Raw genomic sequence first — 17142 nt, forward strand, 5'->3', positions numbered from 1 at the left:
GAGGAGGTCAAAACTGTCTTTTATTTTTCCAGAATTTGGGGATTTTGTCACCAAAACGTACAACCCAACACAGGGCCTTGGACCCACTTATAACAAAAGGGGGCAGTCCTTTCATTCTAACCCATGGGACGTATCCTGGGAGGTTCCGAGAACCTGCTGAAGCCAACAAGAGTTAGGGCTGCATGTCCCCTCTTAGGATTTGCTCGTAGGCTGGGTGCTCAGCATTGGCATAATGCCGCTCCTACTGGAGTCAATGGTAAAACTCCCACTATGTCACAGCCGGGTTAGACAGACCTAATAGAGCCAAATCCACAGGCTTGAGACAGGAGTCGGGATAGCACGAGGTCAGAAGCAAACCACAAGTCAGGAACCAGAGTCAGGCTGGGTCAGGATATCAGGGGATCAGAGGCAGGAGACAAACTGGACGTCAGGAACCGTGAGGCAGATGCCAGAAGATCAAGCCAGGGGAGCACAGGCGAACAGTCCAGAACAGCCCCAGTTCAGACAGCTTCCTGTTCCTGCTGCTGGCTTCAGTAGGGCCAGCGGGATGATCAGTTGCCCTGGGACTCTGCCATTTGGACTTCAAGAGCGGAGCCTTACACTGGAGCTGAGGTTCATGGGTCTCAGGTAACTTGCTGCCAGCTGGCTGCTGGGTGGTGGGCTGGAACGTGGCAGCTTCCATGAACCTTGTGGGCCCGTGTTTGAGACCCGTGGGTCATGACACACTGATTTCAGTGGGAACAGAGTTAGGGCAGTGCTAAGCCCTTTTGAAAATCCCCCTGTAGGCCTTAACACCGGGATGCAGCACTCTCTTCTCCTGGTCGCTGTCTCCAGTGCAGTCCATGTCAGCAGCAGCCAAAAGGCTCTTTGAACATAACGTTTGATAGTCCCATGAACTGAGTGTGGTTATCTTGGTCTGCTTCCTACTGCTAAGGTGGCCACATCCCACCAAACACCATGGCCCTTGTAGGCTGGACTGGAATGAGCCTTGGAAATGCAATCCCTCGCTCCCCTCTTTCCGGGACAGAAGACAAAGGCAAAAACAGTTGTCAGCAGGTAAAATGTCTCTGAGTTTATCTTCCCACCTCAACCCGTGTGCCCAAGTCATCTGGTCTGGTGGTCAGCGCAGCCCGAGAGTGGCCTCTGCCGAAATATGAACAAGACACAGACAATTAATGGCACCCAGAACTAATAATGACCAGGTGTGCGTGATGCTGAGAGCCAGACCCTTTGCTACAAAGCCAGCTTAATAGCCCAGTTGAGGATTCCCCTGGCCTGGGGGACCACCGGGCAGTGTAGCTGGTTCTATGCCACTGCCCCTCAAAGCCCCCAGTGAAGGAGGCATGGTTGGATGTAGGAACATGAGGGAGGGGTGACCTGTCTCCTCTCCACCCCATCCCCTCCCCTCCCAGAAGGATCTGGGGGAGGTGGTTTCCTTTAATAAGAGTCCAAGAAGCTTTAATGAAAGTTTGTCTTTTCAACACACAGCCTGTTTGGGCTCCTTTTTGGGGGAAGGGAACTGGGAAATTCCCCAGTCACTCACCGAGTCCCAAAAATCTGTCCCAGGGCATGGTCCCACAGCCTGGGTGAGCAAAAAAGATTCCTTCACATAGCCTCTCTTATCAGCTTGCAGTTGCCCTGCCCCAGCTAACACCCTTGCAGCTTCTCAGTGTGAGTAAGTCAGTCGGGTCGGTCCAGTCTCTTCCCTTCCCCACCCAGGCCTGCTTCAGCTCTCTTGCAAGGAAGCAGCAGCTTGAGGTTCCTTTCCTGCACCAGGTGTCTCTGGTTGGCCCCTTCAGCAAGCCTGCTCCAAGCTTCAAGTCTCCTGCAGGTCAGCTCCCTCACTTCCTTTCACTCCTTCACTCTCTCCCCGAGCAAAAGGGGACATGGTTAGAGGGCCTCTGTGCTCCAGCTCTTCCTGACTACCAAAATGGCCTGTTGGGGCCATGGGGAGCCAAGTGTAATGTAGAACAATCCCTGGCCAGCCTCAGAGCTCAGGAACTGCAGAGCGGAAACCACAAACCTTTGCCTTGCTTCTTCCTCCCCACCCCAGATACTGTACTGAGCAGAGCTTGGCTAGTCAGAAAGACTGGGCCCTGAGACTGCACAGCAAGCACTTGGGATTTAGGATCTGTCTTGATTCTGCATTCAGTTTCATAGATTCATAGATTCATAGATATTTAGGCCAGAAGGGACCATTATGATCATCTAGTCTGACCTCCTGCACAATGCAGGCCACAGAATTTCACCCACCACTCCTAAAAAAGACCTCACACCTATATCTGTGCTATTGAAGTCCTCAAATTGTAGTTTGAAGACCTCAAGGAGCAGAGAATCCTCCAGCAAGTGACCCGTGCCCCATGCTACAGAGGAAGGCGAAAAACCTCCAGGGCCTTCCAATCTGCCCTGGAGGAAAATTCCTTCCCGACCCCAAATATGGCGATCAGCTAAACCCTGAGCATATGGGCAAGATTCATCAGCCAGATACTACAGAAAATTCTTTCCCGGGTAACTTGGATCTTACCCCATCTAAAAACCCATCACAGGCCATTGGGCCTATTTACCATGAATATTTAATTACCAAAACCATGTTATCCCATCATACCATCTCCTCCATAAAATTATCGAGTTTAATCTTAAAGCAAGATAGATCTTTTGCCCCCACTACTTCCCTCGGAAGGCTATTCCAAAACTTCACTCCTCTGATGGTTAGAAACCTTCGTCTAATTTCTAATCTAAATTTCCTAGTGGCCAGTTTATATCCATTTGTTCTTGTGTCCACATTGGTACTGAGTTTAAATAATTCCTCTCCCTCTCTGGTATTTATCCCTCTGATATATTTATAGAGAGCAATCATATCTCCCCTCAACCTTCTTTTAGTTAGGCTAAACAAGCCAAGCTCCCTGAGTCTCCTTTCATAAGACAAGTTTTCCATTCCTCAGATCATCCTAGTAGCCCTTCTCTGTACCTGTTCCAGTTTGAATTCATCCTTCTTAAACATGGGAGACCAGAACTGCACACAGTATTCCAGGTGAGGTCTCACCAGTGCCTTATATAACGGTACTAAAACCTCCTTATCCCTACTGGAAATACCTCTCCTGATGCATCCCAAGACGACATTAGCTTTTTTCACAGCCATATCACATTGGCAGCTCATAGTCATCCTATGATCAACCAATACTCCAAGGTCCTTTTCCTCCTCCGTTACTTCTAGTTGATGCGTCCCTAGCTTATAACTAAAATTCTTGTTATTAATCCCTAAATGCATGACCTTACACTTCTCACTATTAAATTTCATCCTATTCCTATTACTCCAGTTTACAAGGTCATCCAGATCCTCCTGTAGGGTATCCCTGTCCTTCTCTAAATTAGCAATACCTCCCAGCTTTGTATCATCTGCAAACTTTATTAGCACACTCCCACTTTTTGTGCCCAGGTCAGTAATAAAAAGATTAAATAAGATTGGTCCCAAAACTGATCCTTGAGGAACTCCACTGGTAACCTCCCTCCAACTTGACAGTTACATTCAGGGTATGTGGCTTTCCCCCCACATTCTCCTTTGGCTCCGGGCCTTTGACCCTCCTCATGTTCATTCCCCTGCTGATTCTATCTGTCAGTTTTGTGAGCTATTTTCAGCCATGCCTGTGAAGCCCTCTTATAGTTGGTGCCTCCTTTGGAACATTTCCTGCCTGCAGCCAGGAGGCTCTGAGTGCCGAGCCCAGCTGACCAGGCTGGCTACAACTCCCCCCCACATACACACCAATCCTCTCTGCAGCTTGAGAGTTATGGAGATGTGAGTCATCAGACCGAAGCATCACCGAGCTTCCAAGAAACAGGAACACTGGCCAGCACCAGAGGATCAGGTTCAATAGTGTCTGTGAAGCTCCCAGAGGCTCTGGTGAGGACAGCCATAGAAATGCTCCTAAGTAAATCTCTTGTTTGGCCATGATTTTTAAGCTGACATTGTCCCACTGGTCATGAAGCGACAGGGGGCAGACTGATCCCTAGGCTGTCACAGATGCCAGCGCAGAAGCGGCTTGTCTCCCCTCTATTCAGGAGATCTGGGGGCCAGTGCAACCCCCAGGTCAGTCTAGAGCTGCCCTAAGTAACTGCAGGGACCCCACTTGGGGGTCCCTCTTGGCCATGCCCAGTCCCACCCACACTCTTCTCTGCCCATGGCTGCTGCACTTGGGCAAAGCAGCCCTACCGCCAGGCATATTCCCTGAGGGGGCCTACCGCCAGCCTAGCTGCCATAAAGAGACCACAGAGCAGTGATGAACCAGACGCAGAAAGTCCAGTTTTCTGGAACTCACCACTAGTCCTAGGCTGTCAGAGGCTGGGAGATGACTTCATTCAAAGCCGCTGTCCACTCCTTCTGCTCCCTGTCATTTTCACACACAAACACAAACTTCCTGTGTGGCGTGACTATGGTGAGCCCAGCTTTCCACCTCTTCCCTGTGACTCCTCTGGGCAAGTCAGCCTGGACCTCATATCCCTGCTCTTTGCTTCCAATAAAAACTCGGCCCAGTTCAAAGGCATCCTAGGTAGGAGAAAGCAGGACAATCATGGATCGTATTACAGGGGTTCACTGCTCTCAGGGGTAGTACCGTGCTGTCATCTGAAAGGCAGAAGCAATAGGTTCCATATGGAGGGGAAACTGCCCTGGACACAGAGTAGGTGGACCCAGGGGTCAGGGAAAATCCCTGAGATTTAAAAACTCAAAAGCATTCTCAAAATAGGGAACTCGGGAACTGCAGATTTTGGAGCTGGCAGGGGCAGGCTTGGTAATACCAAGACCACAGGGAGGACGTCCTGTGTTTAAAACACAGCACTGGGGTCTATTCCAGGCTCTGCCTTATTGTTCATCTTACCCTAAGTACCCTAGACAGCTGCTACCCAGGGACAGCCAAACTTTCAAAAGAGCTCAAGGCCACTCATCTCCAAGTGATCCGCTCCTGACATGCACAGCTCTCTTGAAAATCCAGCCATTCACTACGGGGCCCAAATGGGTGCTGAGCTTGTGCTGTTCCTGGAGGGTGGGTGGCACAGAACCCCCAGCCCCCTACCTTCCCTCTGCAAAGGGGCTCCACTTACAGAATGAGTGCTCCTCTTACCAGCGGGTCTTTAAAGTAGAACAGGTTCCTCTCCTGAGAGTCCAGGCTGAACCAGCGCTTCTTAAAGGCCTCCTTGTGCTACAGAGAGAGAAGCAGCTCTTTAATGATCTGGCTCCCAGGAACAGGGGTTCTGCCACTCCTGGCAGGCTTCTGGTATCCTGCTAACGCTGCCCATTGGCTCAGTTTCAGTTCCTCAGTGTAACGCAGTTCTGTGGTTCACCATTGTGCCCAGAGCCTCACTTCCCTTCTCCCTTGATGTTAACACGAGTGACTTGTGCACATTCTTTACCGAGGTGTAATCTTCAGCGTGAGGCAGAAATGGAACTGAGCCACTCGTTCCTCTGTGCTGAGCTAGGCAGGCCCTTCTCTGGGGCTTGCTGCAGCTTCTGCAGAATTTAGACTTTCATTAAAAAAAACAAGTGTCTGTAGTCCTCCTGGTTGGGAACCTTCCAAAGGTCAGGTGCCATGGTGCTACCTGCAGGCAGACACACTGAAACACCTGTTTACCCTGAAGTAGCCTAACAAACGCTACTTTCAGACCAGCATTATGTGCTTCACTGCTGATCCTTTAAGCAGTAGCACGGACTCAGGATGGAGCTTGAGTGTGTGTGGGGAGCTAGGGAATGTCAGAGAAGCAACAGAGCCTTCTCCCCTTGGTTTCCAATCTGACACCGATCGTGATGCCAGCAAAGAAAACTGAATTCCCCCATTTCACTTACTGAACTGGTGGGCTAGGACAAAGGGCCTACATACAAGAGGAGAACAGATGAGGGCAGAGGATTGCATTAGGCTGATCCGCGTTGTAATACTTCTGCTATACTGGGTATTACATGGTGATACAGACCTGCAGTTAACAAAGAAGATCATGATACAGCCACCTCCTTGTGCTAAATAATATAACTTTGCAATTCCAGAAATACTGCCCCCAATTATTCCATCACACTTTTAGTTTGCCACACCGTAGAAGAAACCCTCAAAGTTATCTTCATACAGAAATAAAACAGGATCCCAAAACACTGTATAAACTGAAATGCAGTCTATGCCAGGGGTGGCCAAACTTACTGACCCTCTGAGCCACATATGACAATCTTCAGAAGTTCGAGAGCTGGGGCACACCTGCTGGGAGCCAGGGGTTGGGACGTCAGGCACCTGCCAGGGCTCAGGGCTTCAGCTGCAGCGGGGCTAAAGCCCCGAGCCCTGGCAGGTGCACCCCGCAGGCCCGAAGCCCCAAGACACACGCGCACACACACACACACACACCCCTGCTGGGCAGAAGCCCTGAGAGCCCCTTCCTTGCTGGACAGAAGCTCCTACTGCACCACCCTTCTGCAGGCAGAGGTCCTGAGCTTCCCCCCCTCCCCTCCAGTCTGGTAGGTGAAGAATGGGATAGGGGTGGGGGACTCCGCGAGCCGCATTTTAATGGTAAAAGAGCTGCATGTGCCTCACGAGCCACAGTCTGGCCACCTTTGGTCTATTCCATTTAACTGGGGCTCACTTAAACATGACTCCTAGCAAACTGCTTCATCATAATCATGGCAGTATTAGCAAACATACTACTTCAGGGGAAGAGTCATGTTTGGCTAGTGCCAAGCATTTACATGGTGCTTAACCAGGTATGAAATTCAAGTGGAACTACCTTTGGCCCTGTTTTCTCCATATAGCCTTCTTTGAAATAATTCCTTGTAATCTTGGGTATGAGCTAGAAGAACACAAGAGACATTGGTTACCAGCTCAGTCACACCAGCGTTCTCTTCTAATTTGTCAAAGCAAATAACCAGCAGGGTTTTGCTTGCTTATCTGTCTGTCTACTTAATAAAAGGAAGGAACATATGTTCGTTCTGTTAAGGGTCACATTTTAAATGGAGACCATATTTTAGCTCCCACGCTTGATCTACCTTTGTATACTGTATGTATACAGCATGTTCCCCACTTCTATGCTGTCCTGAACACTCCCTACCAAAACTTACCTGCTAAGTGGTACTAAATGAGCTGTTGTCTGGTTATACTGAAAATGGAGAAGCTAACCCTACCTATGCTTGATCAAAGTGAATAGCATGTTGGAGACAGAAGAAATACACACACACGCAGAGAGACAAACTCTGTCATGTCAATGGGAAGGAGAAACACCTCAACTAAAATGCAGAAATAACCTAGAAGCTGCCCAATTGATTAGCAGACTCCACAGGGTGTCTTTCCGCTTACGGGAGTAACATTCAATATTACACCTCTGTGTACCGCTGACCATGGAATACTCCACTAGGAAAGGACCTGTGCTTGCATCAACAGGAGTATGAAGGGGGTTAATGGAGTCTAGCCTAGGTGCCAGAAGATTGAGAGTAACTAGCCAGTGGCAGCACTGGAGAGGGAGGATGAGAGGGCCTGATGGGATGCATGGAAAGTCAGACTGTAAGTGACTGACAAATATAACGTGAGGGTCACAGCACATGGACAGAAAGAAAATGGCTAATAGAGAAACAAAAATTCTCGGTCAAGCCATTAATTCTCCATTATGGGCTAGAGAAGCTTAGAAAGAAACGTCTGGTCACTTGGAGAAAGGATGATATTTTGCACTTACACAGTGTCTGAAGGTTCCTTTAAAGAAATCACTGAATGATGCTTCACAAGACCCCTCCCCCTCAGGTTGTTCATTATTACTAGATGGGTAAATTGGGGCATGGAGAGATGAACTGGCTCAGCTGAGTAAGCAGCTAAGAAGAGAACCCAGAAGTCCTGGCTTCCAGTCCCTTGTGCTTGCCATTAAACCTGACTTCCTCTCTTTATTTGACTGAAATATATTTCTAGTAAATGAATCCCAAAAAAGAGGATCCCCAGCAGTTCAGGTTGAAAGATCCTCAGAACGTACAGAGCCATGGAGAAAACAGATGTATGGTCTCCCAGTAGGTCTTGTCTAAATCAGCATTACAGAACCACACTCTCCAAAATGGCCTCTGTATGTGTTTGGGCTGCAGTTGTTTATACACAAAAGTTACAGTTCCCACACAGAGGAATTTTTCCCCATACCCATCAGGTACTTCGATATCTAAGTACTCAGTCTGCGTGCATCAGGGCCAGCTTCCCACATGACACTGCTTCCACATGCAGATCTTGCAGGCAGAAGTTTGGTGGCCAGGCTGATGCAGGCTGGAAATTAGGTGCCATATGAGTCTCTATTAAAGCCCATAGTTGTGGTCCCTCCCAGGCTGCAAGAAGGGAACATGAATGCAGGAGGAATTCCCAATGCCATGCTCTTATTGAAGAGGGCACAAGCACAGAAAGGAAGATGATGCTTTTCCACACTTAAAGCACCTTCAGTTCTCACCTCGGCCTCAGGAGCGGTGGGGAAGGTGGTTCTAAGGTAATGGAAACGCGCTGCCCGAATGGCATTGAACCAGTCAACAATTTCCTAGGGGAGACGGCAAATACAGATGTAATGACAGGAATAATGTGGTGGGATAATACTGCTGCCTCTCTAGAACACCTGTCACCCAAAGGATCTGCAGGTTCTTTGCAAACATTTATTGTTTCTTCCAGCAGCGCCTTGGGGAAACTGAGGTGCAGAGACAGTGACTCGCCCAAGGTCACATAGTGACTCAGTGGCAGAGCTGAGAAGAGAACCCAGGAGTCCTGCCTTCCAGTTCTTTAACCATTAGACAACATTTCCTAGAAAAAACAAGCTATGCAACAAGCATGGACTGCCATTAATGGGTAGTAGCACACGTTGCCTGTGGTTCACTTTTGGGATGAATGAATGACATTAACATATTACAAATATAAGGTATATTAATTATCATTATGCATAATCATAGAACCATAGGAACACAGGACTGGAAGGGACCTTGATAAATCATCTAGTCTAGTCCCTGCACTGAGGCAGGATTAAGTATTATCTAGACCATCCCAGGCAGGTGTTCATAATAAATTTGAGAACAATGCTATTTTAGTCACTGTTACAGCAACACCTGTACTGGGATCAGGTGTTGTGGCTTGTTCTTTATGTGTTTCCAAGACATCCCAGATATTAATAAAACATCAAACATCAAGAATAATTTAGAAAATGCCCTTTCAAGAAGATTCTAGGTATAATGGGAATATTCCTATTGGGATACTGATCAGAATCTAACTCACAGAGACTGTGGGAATAATTTTTAATTGATTCAATGAGCACTTGCTTAAAACCTTCTGAATTTGGATTTGTCTTGGATGTGAGTACATGGCTTAAGGGCACTGGCTTGGGGAACAACCATGCTTCTGAGAAAATCAGAAAAACCTCTATAGATTTGATCTAAGTCTGAGAGTTGTTTTGGAGAGAATTAAAATGCAAAACATGACGATACTCATGAAAAACACTGTATAAAATAGAGACCATCACAACGCTTCCTTGAATATAACTGCAGAATTGTATAAGTCAATTATACAAAGTTAGGTCCCAATCCTGTGAAGACTCATGCATGTGATTAACTTTTGGGACAGTAAGTAGACCCATTGAGACTAATGACAGCACATGAAGTAAGCATGTGTAAGTCTTTGCAGGGCCAGGTCCTTACTAGGGTTGCCAACTTTCTGATCGCACAAAACCGAACACCCTGGCCCCACCCCTTCCCTGAGGCCCTGCCCCTGCCTCTTCCCCAAGACCCTGCCCCCCACTCATGACATTCCCCCACCCTCACTCACTTTCACTGGGCTCGGGGAGGGGGTTGGGGTGGGGGAGGGAGGGAGGGCTCTAACTGGGGGTGCAGGCTCTGGGTTGGGGCCAGAAATGAGGTGCTCAGGGGGGTGGCTCTCGGCTGCAGCAGGGAGTTGGGATGTGGGAGGGGGGATGGGCTCTGGGCTGGGGGTGTGGGCTTTGGGCTGGGGCTGGGAATGAGGGGTTTAGGATGCAGGAGGGGGCTCTGGTTTGGGGGGGCCTCAGGGCTGGGGCAGGGAGTTGGGGCTCAGGGTTGGGGCACAGGCTTGCCTCTGGAGGCTCCTGGTCAGTGGTGCAGCAGGGCTAAGGCAGGCTCCCTACCTGTCCTGGCACCGCACTGCGGCCCAGAAGTGGCCAGCAGGTCTGGCTCCTAGGTGGGGGGCCAGGAGGCTCCATGCACTGCTCTCACCTGCAGGCACACCCCCCCCCGCACGCAGCTCCCATTGTCTGCGGTTCCTAGCCAATGAGAATGTGGAGCTGGTGCTGGGGGCGAGGGCAGCGCGTGGAGCCGGACCTGCTGGGTGCTTCTGGGGCACAGTACAGTGCCAGGACAGGTAGGGACTAACCTGCTATAGACCTGCAACACTGCTGAGCAGACTTTTAACAGCCCAGTCAGCAGTGCTGACTGGAGCCACCAGGGTCCCTTTTCAACTGGGCATTCTGGTCGAAAACGAGACACCTGGCAACCCTAGGCCTTGCAGAGCAGCAGGAGACAGACAGCAACGGGTACTTGTAGCAATTCTGCAACTATAGTCTGCAAATCTTTTGTGATTTCAGATGAGATTGAAAGAGAGAGATGCAGAGACATTTTCCATGTTACAGACCCAAGGTTCAAGAGTCTACCTTATTAATTACAAAATCAATGTGGTGTTTACCTTTCCACTTTCATGAAAGACAAAGAGGTTCCTTGTCTGACCTTCTTTGCTGTATGTGATCTGCAGCCCATGAGGGTTTCTGATTTTCTCCGTCTGGAACATTGCGTTCAGATCCTTTACGCTGATCACAGCTTTTGGACCTTTAGACTGTGGAATGGAAAATGTCACCGGGTCAGCAGTGACTTTATGGAGGCTAATCAAGAACTATGGAGACAAATGACCAATAGGCCCCTAGGGAGCTGCAGACCAGCTTCCTGCAATGTCTGAAGCTGGCAAGGGCACTGAACTGACCACCCTGCACTAACTGAAGAAGCCTGATGCCTTGATTACCTGCGTCACGTATAAACCACATTTTGCTCTAGAGAATGACTTTTTTCTTGAGAAATGATGCTGTGCAACTCCAGTCTCTCCAGTCTGATTGTCTGGAGAACCATAAATTAGAGGTTGCCATAGATGGTAGAGACGTGTGATGTGGGAGGAATGAGGTGGAGTGCAGGGTCCTATGCATGTGCATCGAGAGAACTCTGCTGGTAAAACCAGAGGTGCCTCCTGACAGCAGAACCCTTCTTCCTCTTCCTGCTCAACTGCCCAAGTCCCTTTTCCATGGTTCACCAAAGAGACGGGGATGAGGCTGCCGGGGGGCCAGAGGAGGTGGGGAGAAGGACCAGGTGCTCCCAGGTAGGACGGGAGCTGAATCAGACATCACAGATGTTACCTGGCACAGGATCCCCACCCCCCTCCAAATGCAGGGTTGGGCCTGGCAGCAAAGTCTAGGAAGCAGCAAAACGTCCAGCGGTTGTGCCTACGGGGACAGTGATGGTGCACTGGTCGGACTGGGCACTCACCTCTTTGGTGTAGTACTTCAGCACGCCTTCTGTTGCTGACAAGAGGAACCGCCTCTTCAGGAACTGCCTGCTGTCCCGCCCCCGCTTCCACAGAAATCCTTCACGGCTGCCTGCAGACGCTAACAAGAGCAAGGGCGCCTCAGTGCTAGAGCCAAGGCAGCACTCGAGCCGGGCAGTTTGTCTAAGTGGCTTTCTAGGTGCTCATTTCGCCTTGGAACTATGGAGCAGTGGAGGGCAACCATCTTCCATTCAGCCTGACACCTGGGACCCAATCCTGAGAAGCACTGGATGGCTCCTGGGAGGGGGTGAACCTCCTGGAGGTCGGTGAGAATTCCTGAGCCTAGCACCTTTTGGGCACTCCTGCCATCTAACTAACACGGATGACCTTCTTCCATCACTTGAACGTTCTCTCTTCACAGCCTCCCCTTGGCCCTCCCCAGACTGAAAGGCCCCTTTCTATACGAGGAATACTAGACACTGGAATGGAGTGGTTAGAGCAAGGACTTGGAAGTTCGGACTCCTAGATCTTACTCCTGTTACTTCTTTTGCAGGATCTAAGTCAGTTCATGTACTCACGCTATGCCTGCTGTACAATGGGAAATCTGGATGCCTCACAGAGCGATGGGGAGAATGACTGACTGTTTGGAAAGCCTTTGGGAGCCTCACGGGGAAGCACAGGCTGTGGCTCTCCTACTGTTCTCTGTTACAGTTCACAATCTCCCGGGTAGAGCAAAGATCGGGACTGGAGTTTCTCCAAATGACAGAAAGTGGGGAGTGTGCTTCCTTCTAACCCTCGTGGTGCTGCTCTGTATTTCTGCTGAGAGGGTAACTAAGATCAGGCCCGAAGGGAATGTCTAGACTGCAGTTAAACACCCACGGCTGGCCTCTGTCAAATGACTCAGGCTGTGGGGCTGTAAAATTGAGGTATAGACACTGGGGCTCATGCTGGAGCCTGCGCTCTGGGCCCCTTCTCCCAGAGCTCGGGTTCCAGCCCAACTGTCTACATTGCAGTTTTACAGTCCTGCAGCCCAAGCCCCACAAGCCCAAGTCAGCTGAGACAGGCCAGCCATGGGTGTTTCACTGAAGTGTAGACATACCCTGCAATGACTTGACCAAGGTCACAGAGTCAGCTGGAGAGCTGGGAATAGAACCCAGGTCTCCCAACCCCACCACTCCAACAACCGCCCCTGCTGCTTCCCTAAACCAGGCATCTGGGTGCTCACGTTGGACTTGAAGTGAGAAAATGCCCGTTTTACTTGCCTAAAGGCCAATCTGAGTGTCCCCATGTGGGATTTCTTATTCTGATGCCCATCCTCAGAAACTGGGCCTCTCAGGTGAGAGGCTTTTGGCTGGCCACTCAGACAGATCAAACAGGACGAGGGTTTCGCAGCTGACTGAAAACAAAGTCGCTCCAGCTCACCCTCGGCATCAGGCTGACACACACAGGATTGCAGTTCTTGGGACTTTGGCCTCACCAGACTAAAAACCCTCCACAGACAATCACCTGAGGAACCTGTTTCATGGCAGACACTGGTGGCAACAAACTCTTCCCGCTCGTATTTAGCTCTGATCCATTGTTCTTTTAAAACCCTGAAGAGAGGAAATACGGATTAGTTAGATCTGCCTCTGTTCCCTTTCACTGACATTCCACAGCCCTTTCCAGCGACGTACAGAATGAGGCCAACCAGTGCTACCTGAGACATAGAAATAGACAGCTTCTGAGTGGTGCAAATTCACTCTAATTCCCCTGACTCCAAGGAGAGCAATTGAGGCCAAAGAGAAAATATAACTGGGAAACATTTAGTAACTGTTTGCTCAGGTAACATAGGCCGGTAGGAATGGCTATTTGCTGGCAGCAGAACTAAAATCACGCTCATGTTATTTCTCTGGCTGCAGTTTCCATGCAAGCTGCAAGAAGAATCTTGTTCCCTAAAGGGCAGAGTAATTAACGTGTGTTTTTGTAGGGAGGAGGAAATGTAAACGGCAAACAGGAGGAAATGAAAACCACCCGAAGAACTAGCCCAGCTTTCCTAGCTCTTGGATACACCAGAGAGATGCTGCAAAATGGAGTTTGGGGAGTCAGAAACCACTGTTCCTGGTAGGGTTCAACGCAGAGAAATTTGCAGATTCCCTGCCTGCACCGTGCAACCTAAAGCTGGATGATTTGTTCCCATCTTGGATGCTGGGGCTCACTTGGTTGTAAGCAATGCATTGTGCTACGAATCTTCGGGCTTGACTTGAAGGTGGTGTAAATTGACATCGCTCCGCTGATTCGCGGCAGAAGAGGCTCTTATCCTTAGATTACAAGCTCTTCGGGGCAAGGACTATCCTGTTACATGTGTGTATAGTACTTAGCACAGTGGGGCCTTGACCTCTAGGTACTACTGCGACACAAATAATAATAACAACAATAAGTCACTGTGAATTGTTGAAAACATCTGGGCCTTAGAGCTGGAAAATGCTCCAGGACACGCTGGAGCCAAATCACAGGCAGCCAAGCCTAGAAAATGAAATTAAGGTAGAGTGTGGAATTTTCTCTGATCGACCCTATCACTGGGAAAACCAGCTCCCCAGTTTGGGACCAATCCTTAAACTGGGGGAATTCATGGAACAAGGCAGGCTTGAAATAGGAAGTGGAGCAGAGCGAGGGGGTAGAGGAAAGAATCATAAAATCGTAGGACTTGGAAGGGACCCTAAGAGGTCATCTAGTCCAGTCCCCTGCATTCATGGCAGGACTAAGTATTATCTAGGGGAACTCCTGTTATGCGGGAACACAGGGCTGGGATTAGGAGTGAAGCCAAGGAGGGAGATTGGGGAAAGCAGGGGAACTCCTATAATTCTACAGCACAGACAGGCCTGAGAATGAGGGGGAGACTATAGAGCAGATTCCAACAAACCTCTCATTTAACCCTCTCTTTCCTACTTTAATTCCTTTAACCTTCTATTTCAGCCGTTGAATCTTCTTAAAACCTCAGGTGACATCTTAGTGCTGACCTCCTGCTCATTCAGAACATGGCCTGAGAACCAGGTCAAGTCCCTAATTGCCTAGCCAAGATTAATATCAGAGCCAGTGACAGAACCCAGGAGTTCCGACTCTGCTAATCAACGACCTGCTCCTGCTACACTGAAGTCAATGCCAAAACTCTCAGACCCAGATCCCCAAAGGTATTTAGGCACCTAACTCCCATTGATTTCAATGGACATTAGGCATTTAAAAATCTTTGAGGATCTGAGCCCCAGTGATTCTACTGGAGCAGAATTGGGTCCCAAGCCAATGGCGTGCACAAGCAAACTTAGTCATGCTTTTACAAAGTTGATGAGTTAATCAATAATATTTAGAACAGGCCTAATCCTAAAGATGGGATCCAACCTTCCAAGCTTCCTGAGCTTTAGCACCAGGTCTAGAATTCACAGCCCAGGCCTCTCTCTATTATGAGAGCCAAACTGGTATCCCCGAAACCTATAACCTTTGTTTTAACATCCAAACTCCAGGACTGCTTCCCATCTCTATTAAATCTCCTCCATATAAACGCATGGAACGACTGTACCAGTTTAACAACCTTCAAGGTACAAATTGCCACTAATGGGGATTGAACCTGTGGTTCTTAGGCTCCTAGACACCAGAAATCCCAATGTTTAAGCCATTAAACCACCTCTCAGAGAAAAAAAGTTTACAACTACAGTCCTCAAACTGAATTCACAGCTCATATGCTATAGGAAAGAAGAAGATAAAAACATAAGTCACTTAACAACATACAAGGTATGGGCAAGATACATGGTCCTTTCCACTGCAGCCCTGATGGTCAAGATACATGGTCCTTTCCCTGCATGACCTGACATGCATTCAGATTACCCAACATGCTATTGGGAATTGTTAGTGAAGACACATTTATGGGGGGAAGCAGCAGTTACTGACTTGTAAAGGTTTGCAGCACTGAATAAGATAGCAGCTTACAGGCAGTCCTTGGAATGGGGGATGTAATAGAAAGGAGGGACTTTTGCCTCATATTTAGCCTTGGCACAGAGATTCCCATGCGTCTTCATAAACTGCAAAACAAAAGACGTTTCAGTTAGCTGACTGGCAACCAGAAAAATCTATACTGTGACGTGAACATGGAATGAAACTAGGATCAAATGTAGCATTGTGCTCTGCTCAGATTGTGCATTTTGCCAGCCTCCCCACACCAGTATGTGTTTGTCTCTAGCCATTTGTACTCTCCTCCCTGGGGATAATAATACATACACCTCTTCACAGGGAGTTGGGAGGCTGAATTAATGTTTGAAAAGGGCATTGGGATGCTCAGGTAGAAGACACTATATACGTGAAAACCACCGTGTGCTTATAAAACACAATGTGCACTTATGGGGCTGTATAAATAATACATCATAATACTTTAGAGACACAACACCTATTAGTGTGCTTTGATTTGACTTGTGGGCCAGAGGCACCTCAGAGTTACCAGCAGGGATTAATTTGGCTCCCTGTGGTTTTTGTTAATCTGAGCAGGCTATTTTGGAACATGGGACAGAAAAGGATGTGCTGAAATACAGCAGAGTGGACATGAATTCTTGCTTTCTCCATCTGTACCTCTACTAGATCATTCTCCCAGAAGTCAAGGTGGATGGATTTGACCCTGGTGATTTCAGGAAGGTTGCGATGAATCCCAGAGCAATTCAAACAAATGAATATTCCAAGCTTGTAAGAGGCCCACTCAGGATCTAAACACAAATTGAAAGAAGGCAATAGTGCAATATACAATACAGCATGTAGCAAAACACTGAGAAGAGGACAACCGTATGCGGGGTACATCTTCTAATCAAAACCACATCAGAATCTGCATCAAATCCAACCCTGGAGTGTGTGGAGCTCACTCCACTGCAGTCAATGAAATGGCACCTGCTTACACTAGCAGGGAAAATGGCCCGTTATTCTGCAGCTTTGCAATCAAACATCTGTTTTAAAAATAAATGTGGATGATAAGCTAGAGAGGAAACCTGTACATATGGGCAGGGCAATGGCAGAGTAGAACCTGGGCTCATTATTGGTTCAGCACCTGAGACTCCTGTTTGACCACTGGTGTCAATGTAATGCCAATTGCACAAGGTTGTGGGTGCTCTGCACCACTGGAAATTAAGCCTTTGGGGTACAATTGTCAAAAGCTCCTAAGTGACTTAGGAGCCTAAGTCCAATTTCCAGAATTGATTTAGGCACTTAGGGCTAGAAACACAATAGGAATTAGGTGTCTAACTGCCACTTTAAGCATCTAAATCCCAGAATCAGGCCCCACTGGGTTTCACACAGTGCTGCTAAACCCTGTAGGTACCTATACTCACTCGGGACCTACATTTTGCAGTAAAATTCCCAAGCGCCTACGTTTCTGCCTCTGCACACATGCCCTGCAGCCGCACATGAGGCAGCCAGACACCTAAGCCCCAGAGCAATTCATGAACCAGGGATGATAGGTGTTGATTTGCTTAGCTCACCTGTGGAGCCCAAGGTGGTAAACAGGCTCAGAGCTTGCCTAGTGGATCGGTGAGCTTACACAATATGACAGAGGAGGCAGAACTTCCTCATAATGTTTAGCCCAGTGGTTAGGCCACTCACCCGGATATGGGAGAGCCCT

General features: G+C 48.6%; 1 protein-coding gene across 7 annotated transcripts in view; it reads right to left on the reverse strand.

Moving 5' to 3' along the window:
- ADAP2 (ArfGAP with dual PH domains 2) overlaps positions 1-17142 on the reverse strand; it is a 22047-nt gene continuing 4905 nt past the window's right edge. The window contains exons 3-12 of one of the 7 annotated variants that reach the window (XM_073310582.1): positions 16107-16237; positions 15474-15565; positions 12939-13108; positions 11519-11637; positions 10674-10820; positions 8434-8517; positions 6751-6813; positions 5115-5192; positions 4314-4540; positions 1-1143 (exon numbers count right to left, since the gene is read on the reverse strand). In XM_073310582.1, the coding sequence (XP_073166683.1) occupies positions 4322-4540; positions 5115-5192; positions 6751-6813; positions 8434-8517; positions 10674-10820; positions 11519-11637; positions 12939-13108; positions 15474-15565; positions 16107-16237 (1103 nt within the window). In that variant the 3' untranslated portion in view covers positions 1-1143; positions 4314-4321. The remainder of the gene's footprint in view (positions 1144-4313; positions 4541-5114; positions 5193-6750; positions 6814-8433; positions 8518-10673; positions 10821-11518; positions 11638-12938; positions 13109-15473; positions 15566-16106; positions 16238-17142) is intronic. The other 6 variants (XM_073310583.1, XM_073310586.1, XM_073310584.1 and 3 more) reach the window with 6 other exon arrangements.

Source organism: Lepidochelys kempii, chromosome 14 (assembly GCF_965140265.1).
Source record: "Lepidochelys kempii isolate rLepKem1 chromosome 14, rLepKem1.hap2, whole genome shotgun sequence".
In the NCBI taxonomy this organism is placed as follows: domain Eukaryota; kingdom Metazoa; phylum Chordata; order Testudines; family Cheloniidae; genus Lepidochelys; species Lepidochelys kempii.